We start from the raw sequence: 13223 nt of genomic DNA on the forward strand, positions 1-13223 counted from the left end.
TATAATAGAGAAAACATAGATCCAAGGTACAACATAGAGGGCAAGCCGATTTCATAGAGTGATAAGACTCATATCTTATCTCATGGTTATTCCAAATGTTCATGGTGTTGTGTGAACCATTTGAGGTGTCACATTTGTGGCACTAGGCTCTTGAGCTCCATGGAATCAAGCACCAACAGAGAGGTATGTAATTCTACTAGATTTTATATTACTTATACTTTATAATATGCTAGTTAGGATAAATACCTTGGAAATTGATATTTGCATGGAAATTGATATTTGCATGGAAATTGATATTTGCATGCACACCATAGGAGTGTTAGTATGCTCATAACCCAATATGGTATCAGAGCCTAGGTTTGTTTTAACTTATACTTGATGCAAACTGCTTAAAATCGAAGTTTTTTGCTACTAGGATAGTAGACTCGCTGAGTTCACTGATGGACTCAACGAGTCCAAGGCAAAATTCAACCAACTCGACGAGTTGGTTCATGCACTTGACGAGTTGGACCACCAAACAGCATATCTACGAGTTTTGGTGCTGGAATTGGTCTAGAATCATTACCTTTAACTGTTTTTTACTTATAAAACCTATTTTTAATGTGGTAATGGTTATTCTAAACCAATTTCAATGCTATAATCAAAGTTTCAAGTTTTATATGTGTTTATGTAATTCTTGAAAAATGTTGATTTTGAATGTTCATGCTTATGAGTTTTGGTAGATCATAGGAATTATGTGCAAATTGTTTGTTAGTTTAATTCTTGATCTCAATGAAAATTGTATGGAGTCCATAACTTGTCCTCAAGTTATGGATTCCCAAAAATTTTATGTTTCCTTGATTTATGAGTTAGTTTAGATTAATGAAAAAAATTGTGTTTTAGTTGTTTTCAATCCAAATTAATCTAGAGGTAGTTCATAAAATGTATTTTTGTAACTTGTCCACAAGTTACATAAAAGGTCACATTTATGAATCTTAAAACTCATAAAAGTGCCATAGGTTACACAAAAATGAAGAGTATATTTCATTAAATTGTTTTATGACTCCATATCTTGTCCTCAAGTTATGGATGTTTAAGAGTCACTTCTTTAAAAGTGTTATTATTAAATAAGAAGGAGTTACATAAAATGAAGATGTCTTCATTTTAATGTACATTAAACTCATAAGTTATGAAATGAAAAGTCTTGAATAGTTTCAAAACTTGCCCTCAAGTTTTGGAATTTTTAAAATTAACCCCTCATGTATACTTTAATTCCAAATTGAATCTTATAATTTTAAAAGGTTTAAAATTCAACAAAACGGGCCCACCCCAAAACATAGATAAAAGGCCCAGTGCATCGTAAGGATAAAGGGCCTAACCCATCATACACATGCAAGCTCATAAAGACAACGAGCACCCTACATAACACAATTCAGTGGGTTGGCATCAGTGCCTTCGACTCGCGAGTACATTGAAGAGACTCACCTCGATCGCTAAACGGGTATATCTCACAGACTCTTAATCCATTTCAATTTTCAATTTGTAATCCATAAAGTACAACCATTTATTGTTAAGATTTGGTCCGAATAAACATCTAGTGTCATAAAGTTCCTAACTTTATGCCTTTTCATGGCTAGATAAAGCTCAAATCCAAACTCTAGTTTCCCTATGTAACATGTTGTTAAGCCATTTCCATTTTTAAGTCTTAATCCATAAGGACCGACCATCTATTGCTCAGATTTAGTCCTAATCAACATCTAGAGTGATAAAGTTCCTAACTTTATGCCTTTGCATGGCTAGATAAAGCTCAAATCCAAAACTCTAGTTTCATAACACTTTCTATTATCCAAAAACTCTTTCATGAATGAATAAAGAATTCCAAGGTCCTATTTTTATGACTCCTCAATCTCAAATTTCACAAGGAATGACAACCACAAGGTCTGGAGTAGCTTATACTCACAAGACTCAAGATTATGGGACCAAAAGACATGAAAATCAAGAATCTAAAGAGATCTAGCATATGGGCCAGCAAGATTCATGCATTATACCTCCTAGAGGATGTTGAAGAAGAGTAGAGTCTAGATCTACAAGCACTGGACTCCCCAAGCACATCTTCAAAGACCTCCTTCTTTACAAAACTCTCATTTCTCATCTCATCTTCAAACATCCATAACTTCTTCGTGTCAACTATGTTTTCGACGTTCTTTATATGCACGAAAATGTATTGAAGAGTCCCACAATCCCAAGTAGTCACTTTTGTCGTAACATATTTTGAACTAAAACCATAATCCATGAAAGAAACCTGACATATAACTTTTCCCTTTCTACCCTTCGGCCCCTACACACAAATCAGGGGTTTAGATCTCATAACCAACATTATCAACCTTCAATGAGCTCTGTACTTCACTTACTTAAAGACCAAAGCCTTTACATGATCGAATTTTGGTCCACAATTCTAAATTAAGAAACGACCTAAAGCAAGGTGTTACATGATTATAAAAAGTTGATGGATAAAAGGTGAAGGTGTGAAAAGGACATTTTAAGAAGATAAAGGTGGAGGGGATGAAAGTGATATTTCAAAAAGTATACGGTTGAAAAGTACTATTTTACAAAATAAAGAGATTGCAAGTGATGGAATTTACAAAGTTAAGGGATTAAAATTGCACTTTACGTCATTGACATAATTATAACTTGTGCATTAGCATAGCTACGGCTAATTTGTCTTAAAAATCTAGTACTTACAATTTGTATATATTTATAATGTCGTTTGAAAGCTTTTTTAATAGTAATGATTCAAGGATACATCCTAATGGATAAGAGTTTTATAATTGATTTAGAATCTATGTAAGGGTATCTTATAAGACGCATCATTTCATATTCATTCATCATATTGTTCTCTTATATTACAATGTTTTGTCAATTCATCTACCTCTCTTCAATTGTCGACTATTGAAGTTTAATAAGATTTTCCTTAGTGGTTAACCTAAAAGGGTTTCCACCGTTAAATTTGGTGTTTGTTGTGCTTGTTTTGTTACAACATTGTATTATTATACAGTTACAATAGTAGCTAGAACTGGTATTGTTCAATATAAGACATGTCATTTTTTGGTCCATGTATGTTGTCAAGCATATAGAAGGAAGCACACAGAAGACCGAACATAATTATTTATGATGAAATGGGAGAATGACAAAGCGGGCAAAAAGAGGCCCAATTTAAAACCGGGAAAACTTTTTATCCATCAGGAATTTGGAGACCGCGATACATTATCGGAAAGCTCTTGGTGGACCGGTGTCAGTCGCGGTTTACCGCTGTATCGGCCTGAAAATTCCACTTTAGGCCCCCGATTAACAATTTTCCCCAACAGTATTTTACGGCAGTATATTGGAATTCTATAACTTTTGTTTTTATCTTATTTATATTTAATAGGTAAATTAAAGAAAATTATTGTCAGTTTTTAATGTTCATAAGATTGTAGTAAATTTGGCAAGTGCGAAATTTAACCTCATCATATAACCATATATAATGGCCATTTTGTAAGCCTTTATAGGAGCTTGAAAATAAAAACAATCATCTATTATTTGAGTTTTAATACTTTTCTGTTTATTTACTTTCATTCTTACTTAAAAACAATTATTCACCAATGTACAAAAACTTGAAAAAAAAGGAGAAATAAATCCCATTCATACACACATTATCAAACCAAATTCATACACACATAATCTATTCATACATGACATACATGGTAATATCACTGATGATCATATCAAATTCATACGTTACACACTTGAAAAAGAAAAGGAGAAATAAATCTCATTCATACAAACATGATGAAATCAAATTCATTTCTTAATGTTGAACTAATGTCCAACTCTTATTGGAAAATAAAAACCAGCCTGTTAGCTTATAAGAAAAGCATTACTACCACAGTACCACCATAGACAAATTAATCTTACTACACAAGTTGGCCAATGATTGGAACACATACATTTTCCAGCTCATTTAGTGTTTTCTCATAATTATCGACATCCACAAGCTTGTGTAGATCAAGAATTTGGTTTGCGCTCGTTATCGCATTTTCCATTTTTTCCAATTCCTCCTTGGGGATCTTTGTGTTATCAATGCTTCCTATGCTTTTAATTTTGGCCTTCACGTCGTAAATGTATTCCTCCAAGACATTATGTGCAAGAAGCTTCTTTATATTCTCCTCATCATCAAGTTTGTACTTTTCAGCATCTTTCATCATTTTTTCGATCTCTTCCTTTGAAAGTCTCTGCTTGTCATTGCTGATTCTAATCTTTTTCTTTAGGCCAGTGGTTAACTCCTCAGCCAAGCAATTTAAAATACCATTAACATCAACTTCAAAGACCACATTTACCCTTGACTTACCCTTTACTTCAACTGGTACTACAACTTGGAATTTCCCTAACCAGTCATTGTCTATAGCTCTACTTCTCTCACCTTGATAGACATCAAAAGTAATAGCACTTTGGTTATCCACACTTGTAACATAGATTCTTTCCTGTTTGACTGGTATTGGGGAATTTCTTTTGATTATAACAGATGAAGAGCCATCACGAATACTTACACCAAGTGAAAGTGGGACGACATCCAACAACACTAAATTTTTCACTTTTTGACTATTTTCGCCACTTAACTTTGCAGCAAGAACTGCTGCACCATATGCAACCGCTTCGTCAGATTGGATATTCTTAGAAAGCTCTTTCCCATTGAAGAAGTCTGACAACAATTCTTGTATTTTGGGTATCCTAGTTGACCCACCAACAAGAACTACCTCATTTACTTCTGTCTTATTCATTTCAGCGTCAACCAAACATTTCTCCACTAACTGTATGCACTTACTAAATAAATCTTCATTAAGATCTTCAAATTTTGCACGAGTTATTTCCATAGAGAAATCAATACCCTCATGCAAAACATCGATTTCGATAGTAATTTCAGTAGTTGAAGAGAGTGCTCGTTTTGCCTTTTCACAACCTACCCTTAATCGCCCCATTGCTTTTATATTCACACTCATGTCTGTCTTGTGCTTTTGATTGAATTGCATCATAAAGTGTTCCACCATTGCGTTATCAAAGTCCTGACCACCTAAGTGAGTGTCACCTGTAACAGCTTTCACAGTTATCTTACCATTGTTATTAATGGTGACAATAGAGACATCCAATGTTCCACCACCCAAATCAAAGATGAGCACATTTGTGTCGTGAGTTATATCAGTTTTCATGTCGAATCCATAAGTAATTGCAGCAGCTGTAGGTTCATTGATTATTTGTAGAACATTAAGTCCAGCAGCAAGACCAGCATCTATTGTGGCTTGGCGTTGGGAATCATCAAAATAAGCTGGCACTGTGATGACTGCATCTGTCACGGTTTCACCAAGGTATGCCTCTGCAACTTGTTTCAATTTCACAAGAACCATGGATGAAATTTCCTCTGCGAAAAACTCCTTTTCACCATTGTAGTCAACTACAATCTTCGGAATGTCGTTAGTCCCTTTTATAACTTTAAAAGGCCATAACTTCATGTCTTCCTGAAGCTTGGTGTCATTAAATCTCCTTCCAATCAATCGTTTTGCATTTGAAAAGTCAAGTTTGTAATAATCAATTACGAATGAAGACACCTTTATGAACTCAATCTGCCTATAACAAAAGACAATAAAATACAAACCATAAACTGTGTTGGTGGGGTTCATATTCATCTGGTTCTTAGCACTTTCACCTACTAGACGTCCGACTTCGTTGAAAGAAACACAAGATGGTGTCGTCCTGTTACCTTGCTCATTGGGTATGATCTCAACTTGCTCATGTTGCCAAACAGCCACACAAGAATATGTTGTTCCAAGGTCAATACCAATAGCCTTTTTCCCAACCATAATGCTTTCAAGTCAAACCTACATTATATGAAATAAAATGACTGTTCATTAAAATATTTATACTCATTTAACTTGATTCCAACTATTTGCAGTTGTGTCACATTAGCATCTTTTAACAATTACAAAAACACAAGCAAATACATACAATGTTAGAAATGGGGTTGGATAGTAATGTTTAATGCGAAAATCAAATGTTGGATATTGAGAGGGTTACATTAAGTCACTTTCCTTTTGCAACATTTCAACCCTATAAAGCTTTGATGTTATGTAATTTGCGGAAGGACAATATTAGAAACTCTTTGTTAGAAAATTATTTGCTATAGACTAAAAATGGTGAGACTTAGTCTTGTGCATAAGAGTTAAAAGTGAAAGAATCCTTAAGGAGATCAAACAAAGCAGATACTAAAATTACAATATTAAGGAGATCCATTAGAGAATTGAAACATATATTAGAATCGCTTTATTAGAAAATTATTTTCCATCGACTAAAAATGGTGAGCTATAGTCTTGCGGATAGGCGTTGAAAATGAAATAATTTTTACAATAAAAGTAAGCTTAAAGGAAGATATGAGTTCACATGAAAAGACCTGGACATCATACTTGGTTAAGTTAACAGAGAGAAAACATTACTAAATACGTAGGTGTTGAAAATATAAGAGAAAATGATCAATGTCGACAAAATGTATTTTCGCAATATCTTCTTTAATAAATGAAGGTTTTTTTGACACTAGTCACATTCTCATTCATTTTGTCACATGTTATTGTGTGGTTATTTTGAATTAATTTTTATTCCATATGTAATTTTGTGCTTTTCCTATTTTATTAAATTCCATATGGTATTTAAATTTAATAATAAATGCATATCAATTTCATTAATGGACTTTCCTTATAATTTTAAATTTTAAAAATAAAATCTCATTAATTTGCTTTGATTATTTTATCTAAATGGTTTGTTTAAGAGAAAAAAAATATTAATTTTAGTAATTCAATATTTTTCTTATTTTTTTTTATAAATTCAAATTTCTTAAATGTTTATACATATTTAATTGTTTTAAATACACCCATGTAATACATGAGGTTCAATCCCTAGTTAGTAATCATGGATTTTCTAACTGAAAAAAGAGCCGACTACAATGATATATTCTCCCTAGTAGTAAAAATGATAAAAATCTGATTATTCTTGATTATTATAGAAGTATTAGAATTAATATGACACAACTCACAGGATTTTAAGTAGCCGTAAAAGAAAATTTAATATGCAAATTGAAGAAAAGTGCTTAAATATTGACGCAAAGACGATGTTTCTTGTTGTTTAATAGCTTTATGTAGATAAGTAGATAGATGCACAATATGTGAAAGAGTAAACACACTATTGATGTTACTTAGACACTTTATATTTTGTGTGTCAGTCTTTTCCTTATTTTTCTTTTCTTTATCAAAACTCATGGTGTATATAAGAATGATCTTTCACTTCTTTTTTATCTTTTTAAATAATATATTTCATATAAATATTATACTTAATTTGTAGGGAATTAAAAACTATAAATTTAGATGTATATTTTTAAAAATTTTTAATATGTATATAATTTAATAAATATTAAAAAACCAAAAAAATAAAAAGTTAACCAATCAAAACAGAAAGAGTAAATTACATGAATCGTCCCTCATGCAGAAGCCAAAAAGTATGTTCAGTCCCTATTTTCAAAAATTAACTCGGACCATAACTCGTTTGGTTAAAAGTTACACGCCTCATCCCTCCGGACATAAAAAAAAACACTTTTGCCCTTATTTATTAATTTTTTGATTTATTTAATAGTTATTAAAAGAAAATGTTTATTAGTCCGTTAAAAGAAAATGTTTATTAAATGTTTATTTGTTTTTTAATTAAATTAAAATGTGTAAAAATATTACATAACCTAATACCTATAGACTATGACCCCAATCTTAAAATCGATGTTGGACACAAACAAAACCCTTTCTCTCTTCTCTCCACCAGAAACCGCCGACCACCATCGGTCCACCTCGCCTTCTTGCGTCTCCTTTTTGCTATTTTCAGTTGGATCGACATACGAAGACCATCTAATAGCACTAACTCTCCTCGTTCTTCCTCCAATCGCACCAAAAGAACACAAGGTTCAACTCCTTTTCCTTTTAATCAAGGTGCATGTTTCACATTCTTTCTCCCACTCTTCTCTCTTCTCAAAATTGGTACCACAACACACCCTCTTCTCTTTTAATTCTTGAATTTCAGGTAGTTTGATGGTAGGCGATGAATAGGGAGAAGAGTGGTTTGGAGAGCTGATGAAGAATTTTGGTTGATGGTGACTAGGATGGTGTTTATGTGGGTGTAATGGAGGGATAAGGGTGTTATTGGGTTGTGGTGAAGATGAAGGGTATATGGGTGTTTGATGGTGTTGTGGGGGTGAAAAAGACAGTGATGAACAAGTGGTTGATATGTCAAAATGGTGATGGTGTAAGGTTAAGATGATGAAGGTGGGTTAATGGTGATGGATGGAGAAGGTCCAACTGTTTACGGTGAGCCACCTCTTTCAAATCTCCTCTCAGGCACCGACATTGGTAACCTTATTGGAGCTGTAAAGAGGGTTGTAAATTTGCATTAGAATCACCATGAAATTGGGTTCTTGCATCGATATATATGGAAAAGGGTGGGGTGTGATAGTTTTCTTTCACAAATCTGTAACAAAATAGAAGAGAGATGGCTGGTCGGGAAGCGGTGGTCCGATAGTAGAGGTCCGACGATGATGGTGGTCTAGAGTGGTGGTGATGATGATAACATTGAGAGCAAATGTCAGAGAAAAAAGTAGGAGAGAGGAATAGTAGGTTGGAATTTTAGGGGGAGTGGGGGGGTGGGGGTGTTTACTTTATTTTTTTATTTTACAAATAACTTTAAAGATAAATAAATAAAAATAAGGGTAGAATAGTTATTTCATATATCGAAAAGGATAAAGCGTGTAAATTTAAACTAATAAGGGATGATGTGTGTAACTTTTAATCAAACGAGGGACGATCCGAGTTAATTTTTGAAAAAGGGGATTGGCACCTGTACGAAGGACGATTCGTGTAATTTACTCAAACAGAAAAGAAAATGTAGAGTCTCTATCCCCACTCCCTTTTCCGCACCTCAATGCAGAGACGGTGCAGTTTAATGTGTCCATCCGGCCTTAGAGAGATGACATCCATTTAAAGTTTTAAAATAGAGAAATTAAATATCCTTCTATCCAATTAACTCGTGACATTTGTAACATTTAATGCTCATTTAATGAAATTTAATGATATTTTAGGATACTAATATGACACATGTCATCATTCAAATGGATAGGGGGATTGGTAGGATCAAAAGGTAGAAGGATATTTAATTTCTCTTTAAAGTATATTAATCTTTTTTTTTTTGTGGAAGTATAGTCCGACAAGAAAGAAATCTATGCATTTATTTATTACTAGGTGTGAAACCTGTGTATTACACGGGTTTATTAATAGAAAGTTTTGGTAACCACAAAGACTATGTTAATAAAAAAATAAGGATTAAGTTTGTGACCTTTTGGTAAACCGTATGGACTATTTATGTAATTTGGTCTTAATTAATCTATACTAATAAAATTAATTAATATGAATTCACAAATGGAATGTATTATCTACATTAATATACATATACATTAAATAATATATTAATAGAGGAATTTAAAAATAGAAAGTTATAATGTACATGAATAAATATATTTATAGAATTAATTAACATAAGGTGACATTTAATAGGTGAGATTTAAATAAAAAAGAAAAAACCTATAAAAATGACAAGTGGATATTAAATAAATCAAAAAAATCTAGAAAATGACAAGTATCAAAATAAATGAGGAAAGGACATGTGGCAAAATAATTCTTATTTATTTGGGTAAATTTCGTTTTTATTCTATGTTATCGATATGAATACTCTATTTGACAAAGAATACAAATAAATCAAAAGAAAACCAATGGTAGTTAAATAATAATTTGTAAACTGCAACAAAATATAAATAAACATAAAAAAAATGGCTAGCTTCTTTATACTTTAATTATATATATATATATATATATATATATATATATATATATATATATATATATATATATATATATATATATATATATTACCCTAATAAATAAGAATGATTTTGTCACATGTCCTTTTCTCATTCAAATTGCCATATGTAATTTTGTTATAATTTAGAGATATATTTATTTTTCACTTGTCATTTATTTCATTTTCCATTTCTAATATATTATTAATTTAGTTTCTATAAATTAAACCTACCATAATGATATTAATTTCAAATTTTAAATTTTAAATTTCAATTTCAATTTCAAATAAAGTTACAGTTTAAACCCCTTTGTGATTAACATATTGTTATAATTAACCTGTTTAGTATACGGGTCTGATAACTAAGCACATAATTTTAATTTATTTATTTTTTGCATATTTTTTTTCTCATAATTTTTATTTATTTCAAATTTCAAATTCAAATAGACTTATCATTCAATCGTTCTTATTTAACATTTTGTTTTAATCAACCCGTATAATATATGGATCTCACAACTAAGATATATATATATATATATATATATATATATATATATATATATATATATATATATATATATATATATATAAGTTTATGAAGCTTTATGAGTACCTGTTTTGAGTTGAAGACTCACCAAATTTTGTATGATCCCTTGTTTATGTGTACCTCCTGCATGTACATTGATCACAAGCACACCACGTATAAGGTTCATTTCACATCATATTAATTCACACGGGAAATGTAAAATAAAACATGCAAACGTTTCTTTAATGTTTGTTGAAAATATTAAATAAGACGTGACATTCAAGCATGAAATCAACTATTATAGAATTTATATATAAAAGAAATAATAAATTTTTATGTTATTGCGATAAATAGAAGAAAGATGTCATTACATCAAAATCTCACCTGTTATGAGTGAATGAATGAATCCCACCGTTCCTTGCTCTATATATATACAACCAATTACCCAGTTATTAATACTCATGGGTGAAGCTTTTGGGTTAAAAAAGAACCAAATTGCATTAACCTAATCAATTCAGATCAAATCCAATCTAAACTTATAATCTTTTAAGACTTTCCATAATTTATGGTTATAATATTAAAATTACAAATATGGTTGTTAGAGCGTTGACATATGTTGTCGATATTAAAATGACAAATATGGTTGTTAGAGTGAGCATATATTATTTGATATTAAAATGACAAATTTGGTCGTTAGAGAGTGTGAACACTGTGAAATTACAAAAAGAATAGTGGACATATTTTTATTCCCATATTTATCTTCTACATTATTCCCTATATTGTTTAGGATCTATGCTTTATCCTTTGCTTAGACTTTTATATAGCTGCTTTGTAATTATCGTTAATTAAGGAAACATAGAGAAAACCATATCTTGCTCTACCGATTTTCTCATGGCACGGGATATAATCCAACCCTAAACCGCATCAAACCTAGCCGGTAATCATGGCCGGCGATGTTGAATCCTCTAACAAGAATGTTGTTACCACACTCAGACACCAACTCACCTCTCTACATTTATCCTTTTGACTACCCAAAATAGTTGCATGCCAATGACGCCCTAACCGACAACAATTATGTTGATCGGTCCCAAGAGATTATGTACTTTCTCTTCGCCAATAACAAAGTAGGGTTCATTGATGGCTCGATTCAAAAACCTGAAAAGAACTCAACATATTATATGTCTTGGATGCAATGTGATGTCATGGTAAAAGGTTGGATCACGAAGACTATGGAGAAGGAGATCAAAACTAGCGTGAAGTACACAAACACCACTTCATAAATATGGTCAGATCTTTTTGAAAGATTTGGTAAAGAAAGTGCCCCTAAGGCTTACGAGTTGAACCATACACTGACTACAAACTCATCAGAATGGATCTTCTATCTCAGCTTACTACACAAAACTTCGAGGGATCTGGGATGAGATGTAGGCTACACTACCAACTCCTAGATGCACATGCAACAGCTGCACATGTGACATTGGAAAAAGCTTGAGCCAAATCAAAGACAAAGAAAAACTTTACAAGTTCCTCATAGGTCTTGATAGTAAGTTCGCTATCATCAAGACTAAAATCCTCGCTATAAATTCGATTCCCAACCTAGGAAACACCTACCACCTCATTGTAGAAGATGAAATACAGATGGTTATATTCGCTGAAAAGAAACCCTCAAGGGAGGCGGTTGCCTTCAAGCCAACGTTCATGTGCAACATAAAGTATTACCAAAGATCCCAAAGACTTGCGGGCTATTACCAAAGATTCATCAAAAATTTATCCAAAATAGTCAAGCCTCTCACCACTCTAACCCATAGAGACAAGAAGTTCGATTTGAGAGACAGATAAGAGTTTGTCTTCCATAAATTGAAACAATTATTGTGCAATGCACTAATTTTATCTCTTCCATAGCGAACAAAAGACTTTGTATTATTCTGCAACGCTTCTCACTAAGGGTTAGGATGCGTATTGATGCAAAGGAATAAAGTCATTGCATACACATCTAGACAATTTAATTCAAACGAGACTAACTACAGTACCTACAACTTAGAATTAGGAGCTATAGTGTTTTCCTTAAAACTTTCGAGACACTACCTATATGGAAGAAACTGTGTCATGTTCACCGCCCATAAAAGCCTTCAACACATCTTCGATCAGAAGGAGCTCAACACGAGACAACAAAGGTGGGTCGAATTGCTAAATGATTACAAATGCAAAATTCATTATCATCCTGGTAAAGAAAATGTCGTAGCAGACGCTTTAAGCAAGAAAGAACGAGCATATCCACTTCATATAAAGGCTCTAAACTTAACAATCTAATCAAATCTCACCACCCGAATTCGAGACGCTCAGCTGGAAGCACTCAAACCTGAAAATATCATAAAGAAAACCTATGAGGAATGGACAAACAGTTCGACCTGTAACATCCCTAATTTCTTTGCCAAAAAAGATCGATTTGCTTATGCTTTATTTGAAAATCAGAGTATAATTTGGAAAAATATGTTGCGGAATTTGTTCCCAAAAATATGATAAATAATTTAGCAAAGTATTTATGAAGAAATGTATTTTCATTATATTAAAATCCTCGGGATGTTATTGTTAATACATATAAAAAAAACATAAACTGAAACTATACACGCCTTACAACATTATATTTATTTCTACTGGCCTATAATCCATAATCCCTTATCAGATCATCACATCTATGCTCTTGTTTCACTACCTGTAATACAATAAATTGAGTAGGTCAGGCTTGGGAGCC

The 13223-nt window shown here is 32.2% G+C and overlaps 1 protein-coding gene across 2 annotated transcripts in view; it reads right to left on the reverse strand.

The window, feature by feature from the left end:
- LOC145098100 (heat shock cognate 70 kDa protein-like) overlaps nucleotides 1–10959 on the reverse strand; it is a 116043-nt gene extending 105084 nt beyond the window's left edge. Inside the window, exons 1-3 of one of the 2 annotated variants that reach the window (XM_079035782.1) lie at nucleotides 10856–10959; nucleotides 10581–10615; nucleotides 5666–5888 (exon numbers count right to left, since the gene is read on the reverse strand). In XM_079035782.1, the coding sequence (XP_078891908.1) occupies nucleotides 5666–5870 (205 nt within the window). In that variant the 5' untranslated portion in view covers nucleotides 5871–5888; nucleotides 10581–10615; nucleotides 10856–10959. Of the gene's footprint in view, nucleotides 1–5665; nucleotides 5889–10558; nucleotides 10616–10855 lie in introns of both variants that reach the window. The other variant, XM_079035776.1, reaches the window with a different exon arrangement.
- Nucleotides 10960–13223: the final 2264 nt, after the last annotated feature.

The sequence above is a fragment of the Lactuca serriola genome, chromosome 1, assembly GCF_051521515.1.
Source record: "Lactuca serriola cultivar US96UC23 chromosome 1, Lser_US96UC23_V15, whole genome shotgun sequence".
Classification (NCBI taxonomy): Eukaryota; Viridiplantae; Streptophyta; class Magnoliopsida; order Asterales; family Asteraceae; genus Lactuca; species Lactuca serriola.